General features: G+C 43.9%; 1 protein-coding gene across 4 annotated transcripts in view; it reads right to left on the bottom strand.

Moving 5' to 3' along the window:
* The window catches only part of pdss2 (prenyl (decaprenyl) diphosphate synthase, subunit 2), a 75,414-nt gene that overhangs the window by 3,965 nt on the left and 47,265 nt on the right, over window positions 1-24,184 (bottom strand). For all 4 annotated transcript variants that reach the window (XM_060925176.1, XM_060925174.1, XM_060925173.1 and 1 more), the window contains 3 exons: window positions 23,797-23,958; window positions 5,268-5,396; window positions 4,895-4,930 (listed from right to left, as the gene is read on the bottom strand). In XM_060925176.1, the coding sequence (XP_060781159.1) occupies window positions 4,895-4,930; window positions 5,268-5,396; window positions 23,797-23,958 (327 nt within the window). The remainder of the gene's footprint in view (window positions 1-4,894; window positions 4,931-5,267; window positions 5,397-23,796; window positions 23,959-24,184) is intronic.

The following is a 24,184-nucleotide window of genomic DNA, read 5'->3' on the forward strand; positions in this document are numbered from 1 at the left end:
TGAAATTTTCACTTTCTGAGGTTTTTTAACGTTAAAATGAGTTCCTCTGACCTTCTTAAGTCACCCCAGTGGCTAGAAATTTCATAATGTGTAAACCAAACTATGCCCAACATTTGAGAATGGCGCGTCAAAACGGCGCGTTGATAAGCTCTTCCCTTTACTACGTCAGCAAGGGAGATGATCCCCACGCCCCCCCTCTGGATTCCCACCCACTGTATGGATTGCCCGCCCAACTCAAAAGTTGCTGTTTGTCCTACCAAGCCTACTGCGCATGTGCGAAGCCTACTGCGCATGCGCAGAACACATGACTACATTTTGTAGTGAGGAGCCCATAGAAGACACAACATAGAAATTGCGCTGTACATGGATGTGACAACACAGAAAGGAGTCTGTTTTTACTGCCGACGGCAGAGCCCCTGAAGACGCAGTGGCTTAATTTTATTTACTCCAATAATACGCCGTCGAGTCTACCTAAGACGGTGTACGTTTGTCGGAGGCATTTTCCTGATGAATGTTTCCACAACTTGGGACAGTACAGGGCAGGTTTTGCACATCAACTGTCACTGAAGCCTGGGTCCGTACCAAGCATCCCTGCCGCATCAGCCACAAACACCGAACAAGTACGTGTATAACTGTTAAGTCGTTTTGCTGTGTTTTAAAATCGGTGCGTTAGCCTTGCAATGGCTACATTAGCTGTGCAGCTAACCGCTTCCTGCAGTTAGCCAGGTACATGGGCTCGAGTTGTACCATTTTTTAGACAGGGCGGACAGACCAGGGCATTCGCCCGCCTGGCCGTGCCCGACGAGGAGCGCTCTCAGCCGGCTTGGGAGGCAGACGGCAGCCCCTCCTGGAAGTGCAGTTTTACCATAGGCCTCATGCGGAAAAAAAAATGACAAAGTCCCAGTTTTACCATGGGCTCGAGTTGTACCATTTTTTTTTTTAGACAGGGCGGATGGACCAGGGCATTCGCCCGCCTGGCCGTGCCCGACGAGGAGCGCTCTCGGCCGGCTTGGGAGGCAGACGGCAGCCCCTCCCCCTATGGCACGCCCCCACCCTCTACCCTTCCCCGCCTCCTGCTTCTCATTAGCAAAACGACGCACTGGGAAAAGCGCCGAAATGGGGCTTTCTCCCAGGAGGCTATCTCTACGTGCCGAGGGTTCATTTCGAGAAAGGCTGTGGATATAACATCCGGAAACCTCCACGAGCCCGTTTAAAGCATCAACAAACCACCATGCCATGGGACCTTTAAGTGCAAAAGTTTGTACCCCTTTGTTCTGAGGCGCTGTATGATGGAACTCTTCTGAATCACTTCCATTTTTTTTTTAAATATATTTTTGGGGGCTTTTTTCACCTTTACTGGATAGGACCATGTAGAGACAGGAAATGAGTGGGAGAGAGAGACGGGGAGGGATCGGGATGTGACCTCGGGTCGGAATCGAACCCAGGTCCCCGGATTTATGGTATGGCGCCTTAGCCACGACGCCCCTTACTTCCATTTTAAAATAATGATCCAAACTGAACTGAACCTTTCTTCATGTAATCCTGCTAAAAATCGTGTCTGAGCTCCACATGGCCGACATCTCCACTGCTGACGCTGCTGTACGTTCCTGAGCACGTGCAGTGACCGGCACACGCCAGAAGAAAAATCACATTTAAAATCACTTTCTAATGATCATAACCATTAATATAATTAGTAAAATGCTAGAATATTAAAATTGTTTTGGGTCAAAACTTCCATTTTTGCGCAGTTTTTTTTTTCTGTGCCAGGCCGAATGAATAAATGTAAGAAAGAAAGAAAGAAAGAAAGAAAGAAAGAAAGAAAGAAAGAAAGAAAGAAATCAACAGGAAATTAAATAATGAGAATGAAAGAATGTAAAATAAAAAAAAGAAAAGAAAATGAAAAGTGATAAATGTGTGTGAGAAAAAGAGTGACAGTGAAGGACAGAATAAAGGAAAAAAGAGTGAAAGAATGAGAGAGGACACGAGTGTGAGAGAGTGAAACAGTGGAATGGTGAGAGAGTGAGACGGTGGGTGAGTGGGACAGTGAGAGAATCAGAGAGTGGGACAGTGGGATGGTGAGACAGTGTGAGAGTCGGACGGTGAGGCTGTGAGAAAGTGGGACAGTGAGAGAGAGTGGGATGGTGAGAGTGGGAGTGAGACAGTGGGATGGTGGGACAATGAGACGAGGACAGCAAGAGTGTGCGATGGTGAGACAATGAGAGAGTGTGTGGGAAGGTGAGACAGAGAAGGTGGGACAGGGACAGTGAGAGAGTGGGATGGTGGGACAGTGAAACAGTGGGACAGTGAGACAGAGAGTGGGATGGTGAGACAGTAGGAGGGTGAGATGGTGAGAAAGTGAGATGGTGAGACAGAGTGGGACAGTGAGATAGAGAGAGGGATGTGAGAAAGAGAGAGATGCAAGAGTGAGATGGTGAGATGGTGGGACAGTGGAACAGTGAGAGAGTGGGACGGTGAGAGTGAGGGATGGGGAGAGAGTGGGACAGTAAGAATGAGAGTGGGAAGTTGAGGGAGTGAGATGGTGAGAGAATGGGACAGTGAGAGAGATTGGGATAGTGAGAGACAGACAGTGGGACGGGGACAGTGAGAGAGTGGGACGGGGAGAGTGTGAGACAGTGGGAGTGTGGGACGGTGAGAATGGGAGAGAGAGTGGGATGGGGAGCGTGTGGGATGGAGAGAGTGAGAGAGAGATGGTGAGACAGTGAGAGAGTCAGAGAGTGGTACAGTGGGACGGTAAGACAGTAAGAGAGCGGATCAGTGAGATGGTGAGATGGTGAGACAGTGTGAGAGTGAGATGGTAAGAGAGCGGGTCAGTGAGACAGAGTGGAACAGTGAGACAGAGAGAGAGAGAGAGACGGTGAGACAATGAGAGTGGGATGTTGAGATAGTGAGACAGTCAGAGAGTGTGATGGTGAGTGTGAGAAAGCGGGACAGTGAGAGAGTGGAACGGTGAGAGAGGGAGAGAGACGGTGAGAGAGTGGAACGGTGAGAGAGAGAGTGGGATATTGAGATAGTGAGACGGTGAGACAGTGGGACGGTGAGAGTGAGACAGAAAGAGTGGGATGATGAGACAATGAGAGTGAGACGGTGAGAGAGGGATACAGAGAGTGAGTAGGACAGTGAGAGCGCGAGACAGTGGGACGGTATGACAGTGAGAGAGTGACAATTGGACAGTGAAAGTGGGATGGTGAGACAATGAGAGAGTGGGATGGTGAGAGATTGGGACAGTGAGACACAGAGTGTGGTACGGTGAGAGAGTGAGACAGTGGGATGCTGAGATAGTGAGAGAGTGGGATGGTGAGACAGTGGGGCAGGGACAGTGAGAGAGTGGGACAAAGAGTAGGATGGTGAGAGGGTGGGACGGTGAGAGAGTGGGACAGAGTGGGAAAGTGGGATGGTCAGACAGTGAGAGAGTGGGACGGTGAGATAATGAGACTGAGTGGGACAGTAAGAGAGTGAGAGTGGAACGGTGAGATAGTGGGATGGTGAGAGAGAGAGACATACAGTGGGACACAGAATGAGACAGTGAGAGAGTGGGACAATGGGATGGGGGACAGAGAGAGAGTGGGACGGGGAGATGGTGGGACAGTGAGAGAGTGGAATGGTGAGAGAGAGACAGAGTGGGATGGTGAGAGAGTGGGACAGTGAGACAATGGAACAGTGAGAGAGTGGGACAATGGGATGGGGGAACAGAGAGTGGGACAATGGGACAGGGAGAGAGTGGGATGGGGAGAGAGTGGGACAGTGAGACAGTGGGAGAATGGGACAGTGAGAGAGGGGGATGGGGAGAGAGTGAGAGTGGGACGGTGAGAGTGGGGTAGGGACAGTGAGTGTGAAAGACAGTGGGATGGTGAGACAGTGAGAGAGTGGGAGAGTGTGGAACAGTGAGATGGTGAGAGAGTGGGACAAGTGGGATGGTGAGACGGTGAGAGAGTGGAACAGTGAGACAGTGAGATGATGAGAGAGTGGGACGGTGAGAGAGAGTGTGGAATGGTGAGAGACTGGGACGGTGAGAGAGTGGGATGATGGGACAGTGAGTGAGAGAGACAGAGTGGGATAGTGAGAGAGTGGGACAGTGAGATGATGAGAGAGTGGGATGGTGAGAGAGGGGGACGGTGAGAGAGTGGGACGGTGGGATGCTGAGAGAGTGGGATGGTGAGAGAGAGGGACGGTGAGAGAGTGGGATGATGGGACAGTAGAGAGACAGAGTGAGATAGTGAGAGAGTGGAACAGTGAGATTATGAGAGAGTGGAACAGTGAAACAGAGTGAGAGTGGGATGGTGAAAGTGTGAGACCATGAGAGAGTGGGATGGTGGGAGACTGGGACAGTGGGACAATGAGACAGTGGGAGACTGGGACAGTGAGAGAGTGGGACGGTGAGACAGTGAGAGAGTGGGACGGCGAGACAGTGAGAGAGTGGGACGGCGAGATGCTCATTGATCGTATTTCACATGAATTCCCCAATTACCCCAAAACTTCCCCCGATTTCTTTGAGCCCAGACTTTGCAGTATTTTTTTTTTTTAGTGTGATTTTAATGAAAACGAGGCGAGGCACCATCAGAGTCTCAGAGAACTTTTCCTTTTAAAAAGTAAAGGATTGTCACATTAAATACTGACTGTACACTTTATTTTACTTTTTTTTTAATGTAGAAAATGTTTAAATTTGTTCGTTCTGCAGGCAACTTTGTTTTCCATCTTCTCCTTCCACGTGCCTGTCCATTGTCCCATAAAGCCGAACAAAGGTCACGCAGTTTCTGAGAGAACGTTCAGAGAGTTGTACATTTGTCCAAGCTCTTCTCCATTTCATCCCTTTCAAGGGTGTGTAAACATTTGCACATGACTGAATAAAACCTGAATGTGAATAAAACACACTCACCGTGGAGTAATCCGTCTGCGTGCTCAAGCTCTGGGCCTGGAGAGAGAGAGAGAGAGAGAGAGAGAGAGAGAGAGAGGTCAATCAATAAAGATTCATGGCTTTTCCTGAGAAATGATAAACTCCTCCATCCTGAAGACGTCGGAAAAACGAATGTTCCAGCTCCACCTTGGAACGTTTCAGAGCGCCGACACTGGAGACTCCTTCTGTAAACAGGACATAAACGTCTCCTCAGGAAACGTCAACGCTTACGTGGAGGTGGAGCGAGAACATGTGAGAACATAAACCTGCACTAGTGCCAGAGCTGCTGTTACAGAACATTAACCAACGACTTCTGACCAATCAGAGTGCAGGATTCTGCAGCGCTGTGGGATACCTGCTGGAACTGGTGCGTCCACCTGTCGGGTCCGACGATCAGCTGGTGGAAAACCACAGGAGCCGAATCCAGAGAGAAGACGACTGGGTCGGAACCACTCTTCATGAACGGCTGCAGGTCTGAATTCAGCTACAACACACACACACACACACACACACACACACACACACAAAGCTTCACCCCGTTGTTCTTACACGCTTTCTCGCACCACCTCTGTGCCAAGCATGATGCAATCTGACACGCCCACAATTTTTAAGAGTTTGTCACTTTTAGGTCGAATTAAAATCGTCAGGGTTAAAATGAAATAAAATTAAATCTTTCTTCCGAAAAGAAAAATACTACAATGTGCATCAAACTAAATAAATATTTCGTTGGGTGTGATGATCTTTTATTTAATAAAGTGTGAAAATGAAACGAGCTGGAAGTTTTCCTGAGCAGAACAGAACCAGCTTCAGTTCTTCTGGACCCTTCATCACAACCTTCATGATGTTTTTTTGCTCGGAAAAACGTCTCTGATGTCACCTGTAGCTTTCTTTACTGACGACCAAACATTTCTCAAATACAAATTTTTTTTTTTTTGAGGCATAATTCCTCAGGAAAGTTTTTTTTTGTCCCGACTTGATAGGAGTTGTGATCGGAACGGTGTTGGAGGGTTCCTGTTGCGAAGGAATGCAGTGCTGCGACGTGATGTCATGCACATGCAGCAGGAGCGAGCAGTAACTCTCAGGAGTCACGTGACATCGCACTGTCAACGTCAAGGCCTGCGTTACACACGTTTTTAAACACGCATTTGAAATCTCACTCCGGACCTGAAACTTGGGTCCAACTCAGGAACGGTTCTGTGATCACCATGAAGGAAGCTGCTGACATCCTCAGTGCGTCAAGCCTGAATGCCACTCAAAACCACCGCGCTACACCACCTCGCTCGCTGATTGCTTCATTGCCGCAGGCTTGCTGAAGAATTTTAAGGGTCCTCCGGTGCCAAATTCCTGAGTCTGATACAGAATCTGATGTGTACATGTCTATATCTACACTCTGTGCACAATTATTAGGCAACTTGTACAGTGGCATGCAAAAGTTTGGGCACCCTTGCTGAAAATGTCTGTTACTGTGAATAGTTAAGTGAGCAGAAGATGAACTGATCACCAAAAGGCATGACGACACATTTCTTGTCAGCGTTTTCTGCAAGACTTGTGAATTATTTTTGTTTTGTACAATTGGAGAGTGAAAAAAGAAAAGGAACACCATGCGAAAAAGTTTGCGCACCCCAATACATTTGAGTTCTCAGGTAACTTTTCCCAAGGTTCCAGACCTTAATTAGCTTATTGAGCTGTGGCTTGTTCAAATTCTTCGTTAGGAAAGGTCACATGATGCAGATTTCAAAGCTGTATAAATTCTCTGACTCCTCAAACTTGTCCCTAAAATCAACAGGCTCCTCTAAGCAACTCCCTCGCATTCTGAATAATAAAATAATTGATGCTCACAAAGCAGGAGAAGGCTACAAGAACATAGCAAAGTGTTTTCAGGTAGCTGTTTCCTCAGATCGTAATGTTATTAAGAAATGGCAGGGAACAGAAACAGTGGAGATCAAGGTGAGGTCTGGAAGATGAAGAAAACTTTCTTAAAGAACTGCTCGTTGGATTGCTAGAAAGGCAAATAAAAACCCTGTTTGACTGCAAAAGACCTTCAGAAAGATTTAGCAGACCCTGGAGTGGTGGTGCACTGTTCTACTATGCAGTGACACCTGAACAAATATGACCTTCATGGGAGAGTCATCAGAAGAAACCCTTTCCTGCGTCCGAGCCACAAAATTCAGCGTCTGAAGTTTGCAAATGAACATCTAAATAAGCCTGATGCATTTTGGAAACAAGTCCTGTGGACTGATGAAATCAGAATAGAACTTTTTGGCCACAATGTGCAAAAGTATGTTTGGAGAAAAAAGGGTGCCAAATTCCAGGAAAAGAACACCTCTCCGACTCTGAAGCATGGGTGTGGATCGATCATGCTTTGGGGTTGTGTTGCAGCCAGCGGCACAGGGCACATTTCATTGGTCGAGGGAAGCATGGATTCGAATAAAGACCAGCAAAGTCTGGAAGCAAACATCACACCATCTGTAAAAAAGTTGAAGTTAAAAAGAGGATGGGTCCTACAATAAGACGATGATCCAAAACACACCTCAAGATCTACAATGGAATACCTCAAGAGGCCCAAGCTGAAGGTTTTGCCCGGGCCCTCACAGTCCCCTGACCTGACATCATTGAAAATCTGTGGATAGATCTCAAAAGAGCAGTGCATGCAAGACAGCCCAGGAAACTTGTAGAACTGGAAGCCTTTTGCAAGGACGAATGTGTGAAAATCCCCCAGGTAAGAACTGAAAGATTATTAGCTGGCTACAAAAAGTGTTTACAAGCTGTGATACTTGCCAAAGGGGGTGTTACTAGGTACTAACCATGCAGGGTGCCCAAACTTTTGCTTCAGGCCCTTTTCCATTTTTGTCATTTTGAAAATGTAAAAGATGAAAATAAGAAATTGTTTTTGCTTAAAATATAAAGGCAATGAGTCATCTTTAACTTTATGCCTTTTGGAGATCATTTCATCTTCAACTTGCTGAACTGTTCACAGTAACAGCAATTGTGACCAGGGGTGCCCAAACTTTTGCATACCACTGTATTCCTGAGGATTAATTTTATTGTTGAACAAAACACAGCGCTCTCAGTCAATCCAAACTGTTAATGAACCTAAAACCTGAACGTTTAACAAAGGAAAAGGGAGTTTCGGCTTTCTCAGGGGAATATATAAAAAAGCGTCCACGATTATTCAGCAACACGGAGTGTGCGGAATTATTATGCAACTAAACGAAAAGCTAAAATTTTCCCTTCTCACTTGTTTATTTAAATTTTTAGACTAAATGTAACAAATAAACAAGTTAGAATTAATAAAACACTTTTGGCATTTCAAAAATATCCAGTGACCGATATAGCCGCCCTTCTTTTCAATACCTGCCATGAGCCTTCCATCCATGGAGTTGCTGTTCAGAGTGGTGTACTGTCTTCCCTCACGTTGAAGAAGGGCCCACAAGTTCTCAGTAGGGTTTAAGTCAGATGAGGAAGGGGGCCGGGTCATTACTCGGCCTTTGCTGGCTCACCAAGCAGTGGAGTACTTGGATGCATGCGAGTGTGCTGTCCTGCATAAAAATCATGGCCTTCTTGAATGATGCAGACTTCTTCCTGGACCACTACTTGAAGAAACTGGCAGGAGGTTTGGGAGTCAGTTTTAAGTCCGTCTTCAACCCGAAACGGTCCAACTAGCTCATCTTTAAAAACAGCAGCCCATACCAGCACCCCTCCTCCACCTTGCTGGCGTCTGAGTCGAAGTGGTGCTGTGTGTCCGTTAGTTATCCAGGCATGGGCCCATCCATCTGGTCCATCAAGAGTCACTCTCATTTCATCCGTCCATCAAACCTTTGAAAAAATCTGTCTTCAGATATTTCTTGGCCCAATCTTGACGTTTCAACTTGCGAGTCTTGTTTAGTGGTGTTCGTGTTTCGGCCTTCCTTACCTTGGCCGTGTCTCTGAGCACCGAACACCTTGTTCTTCTGGACACTCCAGGTAGGTTGCAGTTGTGGAATATGGTGGCACTGGAGGATAGCGGGTTCCTGGTACCTTCATGTTTAATCCGTCTCAAGTCTTTTGCAGTTAATTTGCGTCTGTCAACTATTTGCAACAAAACGTTTGATTGCTCTGTGGTCGCGTTTCAACAGCACTGCATCCCTCTGATAGGCATTTTACAATTTTTGCCTTTTCAGTGTCTGTTAAATCTCTTTATCAGGTTGTTTTGCCCAAGATAAAGCAGCTGCCTAATAATTATGCACACCTTAATATAGGGTGTTAATGACTTTAGGCCACACCCTCGCTCATTACACAAATACCACTTGAGAATGTTTAATCCAATTAGCATTCGAGTGTATATACCCCATTCATAAATCCCTCACAAATCCTCAACAACTCCTCATTTCTTATCTTTAGCATCATATTTTTCTCTCCTCTGCTCACTTGGACGGATTTCCGTGTGTGAAATGTGGGATATAAATAAACCTCCTTCGCCTGAGGAGCGTCTCATCCTGATCCGGAGATTTATTTAGACGTGCTGATGTAAAATAAATGCAATAAGTCCCAATAAAACTGTTCTGTTCCTAAATTCAGTTTATTTGTCCCAAGAACAGTTTTAACGCGATCATGAAATGATTTTACTCATTAAATAAAACTCCTTCGAGAGCGAAAGCGAGACGGCCTTTTGATTTCATAAAGTCGGTGAAATTTAGTTCCGTCTGAAATGTGGTCATTGTGATTATGTGCTTATTTCTGTAATATCTCACAAAATATCAGGCCGTTCTGTGGCTGGGAAGTTATTTAATTTGAGGGGATTAAAGCAAATAATGTGCATGAAATCGCTCGCTTGGTGCAGTCAAGCAGACAGAGGAAGTCCGTGTGCGCATGCGCAGATTTACCTTCTTCTTTTGGGTTTTACAGCAGCTGGCATCCACAGTGTTGCATTACTGCCATCTACAGGTTTGCCTTTGAGCGTGCACTGACAGTTCCATCATTCTGTCGCTAAACGAACAGCTGATCACACCGAGGTGCTCGCTGAGCGCCCATATTTATTAGTTTGGTCCTGCGTTTCCTTTCCTTCGGATAGAACATAACGTCTTTTCTTCTCGCTTTCTTTCCATTACTGTAGTCGGTCTTTCACGTTTTATTCACACACTCACGTCCTCTGTTTTTCTCTCCTGTTTCAAATTTGTATCCCACAATGCCTTGCGTGAACGGGGAAAGCACACCACTAGGGTGGTCCCGAAATGTATGGGGAAAATTTTTTTTTTACCAAAAACATTCCGACCACCCTACCATTTTTTTACATAGGCTCAAAGGCGGCAACAAGCAAAATTTCAGAAAAATTGGTTAATATTTAGAGGTGCCACACGAGGTTGCAAATCGGGTTAAGCCATTAACATTAGTTGGTGCGTAGACTGTTGCAGAGAAGATCTCAAACCCCCAGTTCTAGAGGGAATATGCCACTTCTATGAAAAAGAAGAGGCAGGAAGAGTTTATAGACTGATAGAAGGTTAACTTTCATGCACTAAGGGGTTCTTAAAGGGGTACCAAATATAATATATACAGTTGCTGATGTGACAAAGTAATGTATTCTTAAGTATTCTATCAAATTTATATACTAGAAAACAACGAAATATCTTGGTAATTGTAAATATAATAGTCGGTACGCTAAACGGCACAAGAGTCGCCATTTTTAAAAGACCGTGACGTCGGCCCTACCCACTGCACTAGGAGAGAAGCGTGTAATCATGGCGTCGGGCGCATCAAGTGAAAGCGACAGCTCTGTCGAATCGTACGAAGAGATCCCGCAAGACACACTGCAAGCAGGCTATGGCTTAGAAGGGTACCAGTTTGAACCTAGGAGAGGTACTCTCGACTCCGGTGATGACGAAAGAAGAGAAGAAAGCTCGAACTCGCTTGGTGTTTTTCAGCGGAAACGAGTGAAAAGACATGTCTGGAGGATCGTTATGCTTTCCATCGGTCCTGTTATTACACCCGAAAGCAACACACTGTGGCATTGTGTAGCCGATCACTTACAATTCATCCTGCTTTCCGATTCACACGTGCTATTCCCAACCTCAATGAGCCAACACAACTGGGCACATACATACGTCATGAGTGTTACGCAGAGAAAATGAACGTGCATTCTGATTGGATAAAATTAATATCATGGCGGGCTGTTCAAACTGCGGAAATAGTTTGCTCGAGCTACTTTCAAAACACTATAACTTTCCAACCTTAGAACAAAAAACTTTTGTAAGTCTTGAATAAGGTTCGTTAATGTGTGTTTTATTGTTATATTTACTCTATATATTGCCCTCTGTTCCCCTTTAAACAACGAGCACTGATCGTAATATGCTGATGAAGTTGTGAATGTTTTTCTTTCTATGTTTTTCAGATGGCGAGCAACAGTAATACAAGTAGTACCGGTGGTGCAAAGCACAAAACCAGAAAGGACAATTATGTTTGGTTAATTGGTCCCACTTCCAAGGAACTGTCTGGGAGAAAGCTTCCTTCTGCTCGGGAAGTCCTTAGTGTGTTCTTTTATCTCCACAAGATACCAGAATACCGAAGGGTTTAGAAAATCACAGACAAGTAATAGCTATTGTTACTTTGAACACAGGAAGTTATATTACTGTATTGTTTGTATTAATATGAAACAGTTAATAAGCCACATTATTTTATATTGTGTCTTGAGTGAAAACTTTAATGGCTTTGTGGCACCTCTAAACATTGTTCAATCTTAACCAAATTTCGCACAATAACTTCTTTTAGGCAATGTAAAAAAAAAAAAGGTAAGGTGGTCGTAACAAAATCCTAAAAAAAAAAAATTTTGGGACCACTCTACCCACCATGTGATGTGATGCATGACGTAGTATCTTGAATTGGGTCATGGTGAAGCAGGAAAAAATAGCCGAGAATTTAGGAACGCGTGGAGATAAATTCATTAATTGTTCTATTAAAAAATCCTAATAAAATTGGAAGTCTGTCAGTGTGTTTACATGCACATCCAAATCGAGCTACTGTCGGTAATCGAGCTAAGGGTCCCAGCAGGGGTGCCAGAGAAATCCAATCCTACATGCACACAAGGAATTCAAGCTATTGTGTGAGGTACATTGTGCACCCGAGCCACAGGTGGCGCTACACGCCCCATCGTGTTGGTACACTTCCGGTTGTCGTCATGAAGAAGAGCTATTCAAGAGTATAAACAAAGTTATCAGCAGCGTTGCCAGATACTGCTGACGTTTTCCAGCCCAAAACATGTTCAAATCCGCCAAAATGCACTTAAATCTGCCCAATCTGGCAACACTGGCAGTTCCGTGTTCACAAGTTCCGTGCTCAAGCTGTTAGGCTTGCTCTAACAGACTGTATGGCTACAAACTGTCCTGCGCAGACCGCTGTTTTGTAAGACAACTTATTTTGCACAATTGTATATTTTTCTAAAGTCCATTTTTTGCTTACAAAAAAATTTTTTTTTTTTGCTTACAATTTAATTTATGTCTTAATAAACACAAAAAGTTCAATTGTTTTGTTTTTATTGACATTCTTCAGATGTTGGACACATATATATATATATATATATACACATACATATACACACACACACACACACACACACACACACACACATATATATATATATATATATATATTCGGCTTGGCCCAAGGATTCCAGGGATACCAAGTTTTTGAAAATCGGACCAGAAATGTACCTGAGACTTGAGCTGTTGGTGGCGCTAGCGATATATTTTTTATATATATATATATATATATACACACACACACACATATATATAAAAAAATCTCCTTCTCACCCCCGGCGGGGGGGTGGTATCCATGTCATCCTCAAGCTCGGGTCCTCTACCAGAGGCCTGGGAGTTTGAGGGTTCTGCGCAGTATCTTCGATGTTCCTAGGACTGCGCTCTTCTGGACTGAGGCTTCAGATGTTGTTCCTGGGATTTGCTGGAGCCACTCTCCCAGTTTGGGGGTTACTGCCCCAAGTGCCCCCACTACCACGGGGACCACGCAACCCTTGACCTTCCACATCCGTTCCAGCTGCTCTTTCAACCCTTGATACTTCTCAAGTTTCTCATGTTCCTTCTTCCTGATGTTGGCGTCAGCTGGGATCGCCACATCTATCACCACCACCCTCTTCTGCTCTTTGTCCACCACCACTATGTCCGGTTGGTTAGCCAGGATCTGTTTGTCAGTCTGGAAGCTGAAGTCCCACAGAATCTTGGCCCTGTTGTTCTCAACCACCTTCTGTGGTATGGCCCATTGGGACTTGGGTATTTCTATTCCATACTGGTTGCAGATGTTCCTGTATACTATCCCAGCCACTTGGTTGTGCCTCTCCATGTACGCTGATCCAGCTAGCATCTTACACCCCGCTACTATGTGCTGGACTGTTTCAGGGGCTTCTTTGCACAGTCTGCATCTTGGGTCTGATCTACTCTGGTAGATCCTGGCCTCTATGGCTCTTGTGCTTATGGCCTGTTCTTGTGCTGCCATGATTAGTGCCTCTGTGCTGTCTGTCAGTCCTGCATTATCCAGCCACTGGTAGGATTTCTTGATATCAGCCACTTCCTCTATCTGACGGTGGTACATGCCATGTAGGGGTTTGTCTCTCCAGGTTGTCTGTTCCTCCTCCTCCTCTGCACTCTCATCAGGGTTCTGCTGCCTGAGACATTCACTTAGCAGTTCATCCTTTGGGGCCATCTTTCTGATGTATTCTCGGATTTTCGATGTTTCATCCTGGACCGTGGTCTTGACGCTCACTAGCCCTCGGCCTCCCTCTTTCCGCTTAGTGTATAGTCTCAGGGTGCTGGACTTGGGGTGGAACCCTCCATGCATGGTGAGGAGCTTTCTAGTCTTGATATCTGTGGCTTCTATCTCCTCCTTTGGCCAGTTTATGATACCAGCGGGGTATCTGATGACTGGTAGTGCGTACATGTTGATGGCTCGGACCTTGTTTTTACCATTCAGCTGACTTTTCAGGACCTGCCGTACTCTCTGGAGGTATTTGGCTGTGGTTGACTTCCTTGTGGCCTCTTCATGGTTTCCATTAGCCTGTGGGATGCCAAGGTACTTGTAGCTGTCTTGGATATCACCCATGTTGCCCTCTGGTAGGTCAATCCCTTCAGTCCGGATCATCTTGCCTCTATTTGAGACCATCCGGCCACACTTGTCCAATCCGAATGACATCCCTATGTCATCGCTGTAGATCCGGGTGGTGTGGATCAGCGAGTCTATTTCTCGCTCATTCCTGGCATACAGCTTGATGTCATCCATGTAGAGCAGGTGGCTGATTGTTGCCCCACTACGGAATCGGTACCCGTAGCCGCTCTTCGTGATGATCTGACTGAGGGGGTTCAGGCCTATGCAGAACAGCAGTGGTGATAGCGCATCTCCTTGGTATATGCCGCACTTGATGTTGACTTGGGCAATGGGTTTTGAGTTGGCCTCTAGGGTTGTCTTCCACATTTCCATTGAGTTCTGTATGAAGGTCCTTAGGTTCCTGTTGATCTTATACAGTTCCAGACATTCCAGTATCCATGTGTGTGGCATTGAGTCGTAGGCTTTCTTGTAGTCAATCCAGGCAGTGCACAGGTTGGTCTGTCTCTTCTTACAGTCTCGGGCGACTGTTCTATCGGCCAGTAGCTGGTGCCTGGCTCCTCTGGTGTTACTGCCAATCCCTTTCTGTGCCTCGCTCATGTATTGAGCCACATGCTTACTCATTTTTGCCGCAATGATGCCTGACAGGGCCTTCCATGTTGTGCAGAGACAGGTAATTGGCCGGTAGTTGGATGGGATGGGTCCCTTCTGGGGGTCCTTCATGATTAGGACTGTCCTGCCTTGGGTTAGCCATTCTGGGTGGGTTCCATCCCTCAGCAGCTGGTTCATCTGTGCTGCTAGGCATTCATGGAGTGCAGTTAGCTTCTTCAGCCAGTACGTATGGATCATATCGGGGCCTGGTGCTGTCCAGCTCTTCATCTTTGACACTCTTTCTTGGACGTCTGCCATTGAGATGGTTACTGGTTCTTGTTCTGGGAGGTTGCTGTGGTCAGCTCTTAGGTCCACTAACCATTGGGCATCGGTGTTGTGTGATGCCTTTCTTTCCCATATGTCTTTCCAGTATTTTTCCACCTCAGCTCTTGGTGGGTCTGACCGGTTGTTGTTCCCCTGCCATTGAGAGTACACCCTGGCTGGTTCAGTGGAGAACAGCTTGTTTATTCTCCTGGCCTCTCCTTCCTTGGTGTATCTCCTCAACCGGGTGGCCAGAGCTGTTAGTCGCTGTTTGGCAGTTTCGAGTGCCTCTGGTATGGAGAGTGAGTTGTACTTCCTGGGCGCCCCTTTATTCACCATGTTCCCTTTCTGTAGTTCAGCTAGCTGGCTAACTTCTCTCCTTGCTGCCTTTATCTTGGCCTCTAATCGTCTCTTCCATGGTGGATACTGTTTGTTATGTCCCGAGCCCACCTTGTGTCCAAGCATCTCCATGATTACTGTTGCTGTACTGTGTATCAGCTTGTTGGTCTCAGTGATGGTTCTTGTGGAGATTGTCTTCAGAGCAGCATTCACATCTACTAGTAGATCTTCTGAAGGTACTTGGCAACTCAGCTTCGGTATTTGTTGGGGGCTCCAGGTTTCCAGTTGGGTCACGATCTTCCTTCTCAGGTCAGCAGCTCTTGTGTTGAGGCTGTTAGCTGTTGGGGCTTGGTACCCAATCTCTGGTTGTGGGGATGATGACATCTCCCCGCTGACCTGTCTTCCTGGCTCCCCCTTGCCGTAGCATCGTTGTTGTATTTCATTAATCTCTAGTTGTGATAGCAGATTTCGATTATGGATGTTGGAACACTGGGCTAATAGCTGTTTCTTTGTTAGCCTTGATTGTGGGTTTCGAAGTATCCAATGGTCCCACATTCGCTGCATGTATCCCCTCTCTCTGGGATTGCTTGTATAGTAGCATTCCAGCAAATCCGTATTTTCTGTCCTCGTCCATCGATGTCTTGTTCCAGTAGCCCATTTCATATATATATATACACACATATATATACACACACACACACACACACACACACACACACACACAAATACAGTGACTTGTTTATGTACACAATTCACAGCTATGCAACAGCTGTACAGATGTATTTGGTGATACAGTAAGTGAGCTAAATTTTAACAGTGCAAACAATGCCACAAAAAGAAAAGATGCCGTTGTCATGATTCGTTGTCATGCCGACCGAGGCTGTTGTGTTTCCCGCTTGTGGTCTCGTCACTTCCGGAAGGGGCAGTGCTGAAGTAAGTAGCTCGACTACGTAGCTCGATAGGGTTTACATGCACCAAGTAGCTCGGCTACAATCGCATAATCTAGGTCGTGTAGCTCGATTACGAGAAATCCAGTTCGGTTCGATTTCAGCCGAGCTAAGGTGTTTCCATGGCATTTAGAACTTCGATTTCAGTCGAGCAGCGGCAGAAATTCGAGTTTCTCTATGTGCATGTAAACGCACTGATTGATTCGAATTCAGTAGCTTTCGGTCACTAAAGAAAAATAATTTGGTGTCGGGGAAAATTCTTTTTATGACCTACACCTGAAAAATCTGAAAGGCTCTCTCTCCCGCTCTCTCTCTTATGCTGTTGTGGAAGAACCACATAGCGCTGATACAAGATTAAACCCCTCTTTCCTATTAGCAGCCATACTCAGTGCCTCGTCATAATTAACTGATGTCTCTTTTAGATCTCTTAATTACAGTACATCCTTCCATCTTAATTTTTGACGCCCAATTCTTCTCCTGCCGCTCCCACAACAGTAATCTCCGTGGCGAGCGTGATGGCGGCATTCTTACCAGACGACCAAACCATGTCAGTCGCTTTCTTCTAAGGTGGGTGATAAGTGGAACTTGCTTAGTCCTTCTCCATACTTCATTTGTCACTTGATCTCTCCAAGTAACTCCTAGTATCCTTCTTAGACGTCCGTTATAAAATGCAGATGGTCGCGTCTCATCCATTAGGATGATGTTCCATGCCTCAGCTCCATCCAACAGTGTTGACATTACTACCGCTTGAAATATTCTGGTCCTGGATTTTAGACTGATGGACTTGTGTTTCATCAAAGGCTCCATTTTATTGTAAGTATCAGCTGCCTTCTCTATCCGACTGTCCGCCTCCTAAGTTAGGTCCCCATTAAAACTGACTATGCTTCCGAGATCTACAAATCTATCCACGTTCTCCAATATGATGTTATTATCAATCATTATACTAAGTGGCGTTTTTTTTCTCATCCAACTGACATGACTTTTGTCTTCTTGGAGTTTAGCAGGAGACCAACTTTAGCACTTTTTTTCTTCTATTTGACTGGTGGAATACTGAAGCCTTTCTTGCGTTTCATCTACGATGGCAACATCGTCAGCATAGTCCAAGTCTGACAATCTCTGTTGTGGGTATCTTGAACAACTCCTTCTTTCGACAATAAACCCCATATCATTCTTACCGACAGCATTCTTCTTCACCCAATCTATATCAAAAAGGCAACGGTGAGCATATACACCCTTGCCTGACACCAACAGTTACTGGGAACCATTCTGTTGTTCCACCATCAACATTCACACAACATTCTGAATCAAGACAGGGCTCGACATTAAGGACTGCCCGATTGCCCGGGGCAAGTAAAAACATGAATTTGGGCAAGTGGGATGTGTCCCCGACATGCCCGACCAGGCAAGATGGAATGAGCATATATTACGAACTAGCACCACAAAAATTAGGCTTTTTGATCTTTTATTATTTCATGTCCTAAAAGAGTCCCTCACTTTGTATCCACCATTATGTCTTGGCTGTTTTTTTAGTCTTGGTTTCATTTACTACTTTGCAAGTTATTTTATATCCCCCTGCTGGTGTAGTATGGTACGCGTACTGTTTATAGGCCCCTTGTGCATGACGTCATGCATCATATGATAATTACAGCTGGGGTCAGACAGACACCGTCTTTCATTCAAGCGAGGCTTAATCTGTCTTCATTACGGTTAATTTTTGCGCTGTTTTTGCTTGTTCAAACAGAAATAGATAAAAGGCGTTACCGTCTCCCCGCTACCAAGAAAAAATGTTAACAAAGAGAAGCAAATGCTTCAAGAACAACGAGGAAATGAGTGGCTAAAGGATACGAGGAGAGGAGCTCAGCCTGAAAACTCCAGAGAAATTCACGATTGTATTTAAAATGTATTTTACAAAAACAGAAAGTTGGAAGTGAGGATGGAAGAGTTTGCTTAAGAATCTCTTTTTTTTTTTTTTTTCTGCTCGTATTCGAGTTAGCGCCTTCATGAAAGCGTTTGATTTTCTTACAGGTGAAGCAGCTTCCTTATTCGACACAGAAAACCCAGATTGGTTTCAAACAACTTGGACATAAAAAACTCAACAAGGAGCGACATGAGTGATAAATCCTGAAAGAACGGAACAGATTCAGAGCAGAGAGAGCTGGAGCTTTGTTTCTGGTATCAGAGGAGCACAGTCCTGTAAAAATATTTATAGATCGGGTTTTTTAATATCATCCACCTCTAGGTTTATTAAAAAAAAACAAAACACTGCATCATGACTGACCGGCTGCACTGATTCAGTTACAGGTTGCCAGGTCTGTATAAAACACCCACAGCCTACACACTAAACAATTTTAAACTCAAACATTATCCTGTCTGTCATGATGCAGCATGGGTTTTATTTTTTAAACCTCAAGGTGGATGATATCACAAAAAAAAAAAAAACATTCACAAACACAGTACTGTTCAAAAGTCTTGGCACCCTATTGTTTTCTTCACACAAACTTTGTTATAGATTTCTATTTTATGATTTCTACATTATCGAGTAATGAACAGACGGTCAGAGAGTTCTACACAAACACACTGAACTTTACAACAGCTGCATGCATGTGAAATGGAAATAAATCGACGAAGGCAGGAAAAACTAATTTGGATAAAATTGTCATTGTCTGTTATAATTAAAAAGTAACCAATAATCAAACTTAATAATAAACTTAATCAATAACCAAACTTCAACTCAATGTGTGATCTTCATTTTATGTTGCAATCTCATTTGAACTTTTACGATCAGTACATGCGTGCATAAGAGGGTCTAGAGTACCTTTTCGAAAGATAAGAGATTCACTAGATGACTGTCGTATTAATGTTGTCACTGCAGGCATCTAAATCGACCCGTATTGTTGTCATATTTCTGAGTTGTAGCGATTTTATTTTATTCAAAGTTTATACTATATATTCCTATACTCCGCTATTTTTATTAGACATAAGCATCGTCTTCTCTTCTCTCGATATTTTAGATTTTATTGTACTAGATGGAGTTAACATAATTGTTATTTTAAATATAGTATTTAATGTAACTTTTTAATCATTATCACTATCATTTTTGTAAATATTAATTTTAACAATTGTGAATAAAGTTATTATTTTTTCCTTTAAATGAACATATTTTATGTTGCAATTCACAACTATTCTATGGTTTTCCTTAAAAAAAAAAAAATAAATAAATAATAATAATAATAAAAAAGTAGTACTCGCAAAATAGGGGAAAGTGATAATACTGGGGGCAAGTGGAAATTTACCCCCACTTGCCCCCCAGGGCAAGTGGATTTAAAAGTTAATGTCGAGCCCTGCAAGATATGCATTTCTAATGATTATTATCATTTTTTCAGGTATTTCATACGCACCAAGTACTTCCTAAAGTGAGTCGCGATGTACACTGTCAAATGCTGCTTTAAAAAGTCAACAAAATTGATTAGCACTGGTCTGTGCATGATCTTCCTGGTCTAAATCCTGCTTGGTTCTCACGCAGTCGCTGATCTCCTGTATTTTTGATATGAAAAAGAACAATAACACAGAGCACCTTCCCAGTAATACTTAAAAGTGTAACGCCTCTATTATTCTCACAGACTGTTAAATCACCTTTTTTTCAGTAGTTGAAATAATTACTCCCTTTTTCCAATCTTTGGGTGGCCTTTCCCTTCTCTAAACTGAATATACAAATTCTCGTCATCCCTTCCAGTACAGAGGAGCCTCCAGCTTTCAGCATCTCTGCTGTGATGTTCTCGAAAACCAGCCGTTTTTCACGGCATTTTCTCTCTCTTCCCTCCTTTGGCTCATTAAAGCAGATACGCAGAACCATGGCATCACTTTCGTTTATAAATGCCTGAGACCTCAAGAATGGCACAGGAATAGTTTTAAGCGCTAACAATAAATCTAATATAGTAATTTTTACGATTAAAGTGATTTATATAGGTAGCGGGCTAACTGAATGACCTTGACGTCCGTAACGTCACAGCAGGAAGTCTATCGGTCTCGTCGCCATTTCCGCTATACTAAAACACAGAGCTGATTGCAACTCCGATCCTCCATTTTGAGCTAATTTATCACCATACCACGTAGGGTGTTGCTGGCGGGTGCAGCAACATGACAGAAGGTGGATTTACGTTGCATTCATGGCCCAACAATGTTCAAACTGCAAAGATTTGGATGCGTTTTGCGAGAAGTTCACGGGCACATTGGGCGGCTGTGAAGTGGTCTCTCCTCTGCTCTGCACATTTTACTGAAGACCTGTACGAGACCTCTGATCTGTTGAGGAGCGTTGGCTATAAGCCCGTATTGAAAGAGGGTGCAGTACCAACAATTAAAGGAAAAGAAAACTACAAGTATTTATTTGTTTCTTTTTTTTTAAAAGGAAAGGAAAGTTCAGTTGCACCAGTCCTCCCGGAGTGAGCCAAGGGTTGTTGCTAAAACCCGTTCCGTCCCGGGTTTTAGTAATTGCCTGAGGCAAGCAGTAATGGCGGAGTACTACATATGGACAAAATGGAGAATGAGTGGAGCAGCCGTCTGATTTCTTCACTGGATATTGCTGCCATCTCGCCCTTACACGGAAGAAGCGAATGAACGGAGAACTGAACGAACAACTGAAAGTCAGATTGTTTCAAAATAATCGGCCACAAGATCGGCCTTCAAGAAGCGAGAACACAGACGGGTAAGCTCCGACTCTCATTTGGATAAAAAAAACAACAACAAAAACAACACGTTGTTTACCTGCATTTAGATTAATCCATGTAACTTGTATTGTGTGTTTAAGTTACTGGTATAAGATTATTTAATTTGCTTCAGAATGTGATTGTCTCAGTTCATCTGGTTATTTAATGAGCCTTTTACGTTTTATCAGTGAAAATGCATGCATGTACATGTATGTTAGATAAGTTATAACACCCATCCTGTTTTAATGAGAGTCAACCCACAATCAATGAAGTCAAATCAGTCTTAGATGAGCAAGTGGGTAACGCTATTTCTTACTTTCACCATAAATGTTTATTTATATGACTTTGGTCTATAGCTGTAAAAGGCCTCGGCCTTAAAACTGGTTCCCGCTGTGACGTCACGCACTCCGGGCTGGCTGGCTCAGCGCGGCAGCTCCAATCACAACTTTGTGGTCGATTTTAACTCTCAAAAATATATATTTTTTATTCCCATTTATGCAGCATACAAGAGTCAAGGATGGAGATACTATCCACTCAGAAATTTATTTTAAAATAAAGGTTCTGCGTATCTCCTTTAAGGTCTACTTCTAGCTCATCCCATTCTTTTAAAACTTCTGTTAATGTTCCCGATGACGGTTTTGTATTTAACAGCTCTCTAAAACGCTCTGGACGCCTCGCTAACCTTCCTTTCTCATCTCCTACAGTGGTGCTTAAAAGTTTGTGAACCCTTTAGAATTTTCTATATTTCTGCATAAATATGACCTAAAACATCATCAGATTTTCACACAAGTCCTAAAAGTAGATAAAGAGAACCCAGTTAAACAAATGAGACAAAAATATTATACTTGGTCATTTATTTATTGAGGAAAATGATCCAATATTACATATCTGTCAGTGGCAAAAGTATGTGACCCTTTGCTTTCAGTATCTGGTGTGACCTCCTTGTGCAGCAATAACTGCAACTAAACGTTTGCGGTAACTGTTGATCAGTCCTGCACACCGGCTTGGAGGAATTTTAGCCCGTTCCTCCGTACAGAACAGCTTCAACTCTGGGATGTTGGTGGGTTTCCTCACATGAACTGCTCGCTTCAGGTCCTTCCACAACATTTCCATTGGATTAAGGTCAGGACTTTGACTTGGCCATTCCAAAACATTAACTTTATTCTTCTTTAACCATTCTTTGGTAGAACAACTTGTGTGCTCAGGGTCGTTGTCTTGCTGCATGACCCACCTTCTCTTGAGATTCAGTTCATGGACAGATGCCCTGACATTTTCCTTTAGAATTCGCTGGTATAATTCAGAATTCATTGTTCCATCAATGATGGCAAGCCGTCCTGGCCCAGATGCAGCAAAACAGGCCCAAACCATGATACTACCACCACCATGTTTCACAGATGGGATAAGGTTCTTATGCTGGAATGCAGTGTTTTCCTTTCTCCAAACATAACGCTTCTCATTTAAACCAAAAAGTTCTATTTTGGTCTCATCCGTCCATAAAACATTTTTCCAATAGCCTTCTGGCTTGTCCACGTGATCTTTAGCAAACTGCAGACAAGCAGCAATGTTATTTTTGGAGAGCAGTGGCTTTCTCCTTGCAACCCTGCCATGCACACCATTGTTGTTCAGTGTTCTCCTGATGGTGGACTCATGAACATTAGCCAATGTGAGAGAGGCCTTCAGTTGCTTAGAAGTTACCCTGGGGTCCTTTGTGACCTCGCCGACTATTACACGCCTTGCTCTTGGAGTGATCTTTGTTGGTCGACCACTCCTGGGGAGGGGAACAATGGTCTTGAATCTCCTCCATTTGTACACAATCTGTCTGACTGTGGATTGTTGGAGTCCAAACTCTTTAGAGACGGTTTTGTAACCTTTTCCAGCCTGATGAGCATCAACAACGCTTTTTCTGAGGTCCTCAGAAATCTCCTTTGTTCGTGCCATGATACACTTCCACAAACATGCGTTGTGAAGTTCAGATTTTGATAGATCCCTGTTCTTTAAATAAAACAGGGTGCCCACTCACACCTGATTGTCATCCCATTAATTGAAAACACCTGACTCTAATTTCACCTTCAAATTAACTACTAATCCTAGAGGTTCACATACTTTTGCCACTCACAGATATGTAATATTGGGTCATTTTCCTCAATAAATAAATGACCAAGTGTTATATTTTTGTCTCATTTGTTTAACTGGGTTCTCTTTATCTACTTTTAGGACTTGTGTGAAAATCTGATGTTGTTTTAGGTCATATTTATGCAGAAATATAGAAAATTCTAAAGGGTTCACAAACTTTCAAGCACCACTGTATGTGGTTTCCTTGTTTATCTTTAACCAATAGAGTATATTTTCCCTTTTTACCAGTCTTTCCTGAACAATTCTCACTGGTTCTTTATTTTTGCTGCCTCTTCCAATTGAGTTATTTGAATTTCTATCCATTTCATCCAGTCTTTTTTTTTTTAACACTAATTTTACCCTCCTTATTGAACGATCTATACTGCATGAGGGCCGCTTCAGTACCTGTGCAGTCCCGGTCTCTCTTAGCATCTCTGTTTCTCTAGGAGTCGATATGTTTCTGTGCTCCACCATGGTTTTTGATTCTTCTTCACAAAGCCCACAGGGGGTTTTTTTTTAGCTGTTTTATATCGTGCATCTTTAAGACGTTCCCATTCTTTATCGACGTCAGACTCTGGCGTTAAGACTCTAAGTGCGTCAGATTGTTTAGAGATCTCTCTGTGATATTCTGAAAGCTTGGTTCTGAAAGGCAGTCTACCTTTAATTTTATTTTTTGTCCGTCATCGCTCGAGTCTGCAGGTCTGCCATAGAAACAGGACACACACTTGTTTCAGGTGTGTGCGTTCGTGTGTGTGTCCATGTGACTGTTCTGTCCCCCCCGTTTCCTCACCTTGTGTGCAAGAGCGAGGTGTTTTCCGTACTCGTAAGCGAGAGTCTGAGCTTCTGCGTCGTGTCTTGCTAACTCCATCGCCGCCTGGCAGCTCTTCGCCAGCAGTGCACCATGGGAGAGGAACACCTGGTCCTCCCACCACGCCACCGACAGCTTTCCCTCCTTAAGGAAGGGGGAAAAAAAAATGTAAAAGAAAATATACTCAGCAAAAATAAAAACTTGACACATTATTTTTCAAATAGTGTTTAGAAACTGTTCTTGAAAGAGTTCTTGTTGTGATTATGGTTAAATGCATTGTCAAGGGCATTACGTCACACATTCATTCTACTGGTCGGACCTACGTAGCACGTGCGAGAGCACTGCACGCTAAAATCACGTTTCCATGTGA

This window comes from Neoarius graeffei, chromosome 7 (assembly GCF_027579695.1).
Source record: "Neoarius graeffei isolate fNeoGra1 chromosome 7, fNeoGra1.pri, whole genome shotgun sequence".
Classification (NCBI taxonomy): domain Eukaryota; kingdom Metazoa; phylum Chordata; class Actinopteri; order Siluriformes; family Ariidae; genus Neoarius; species Neoarius graeffei.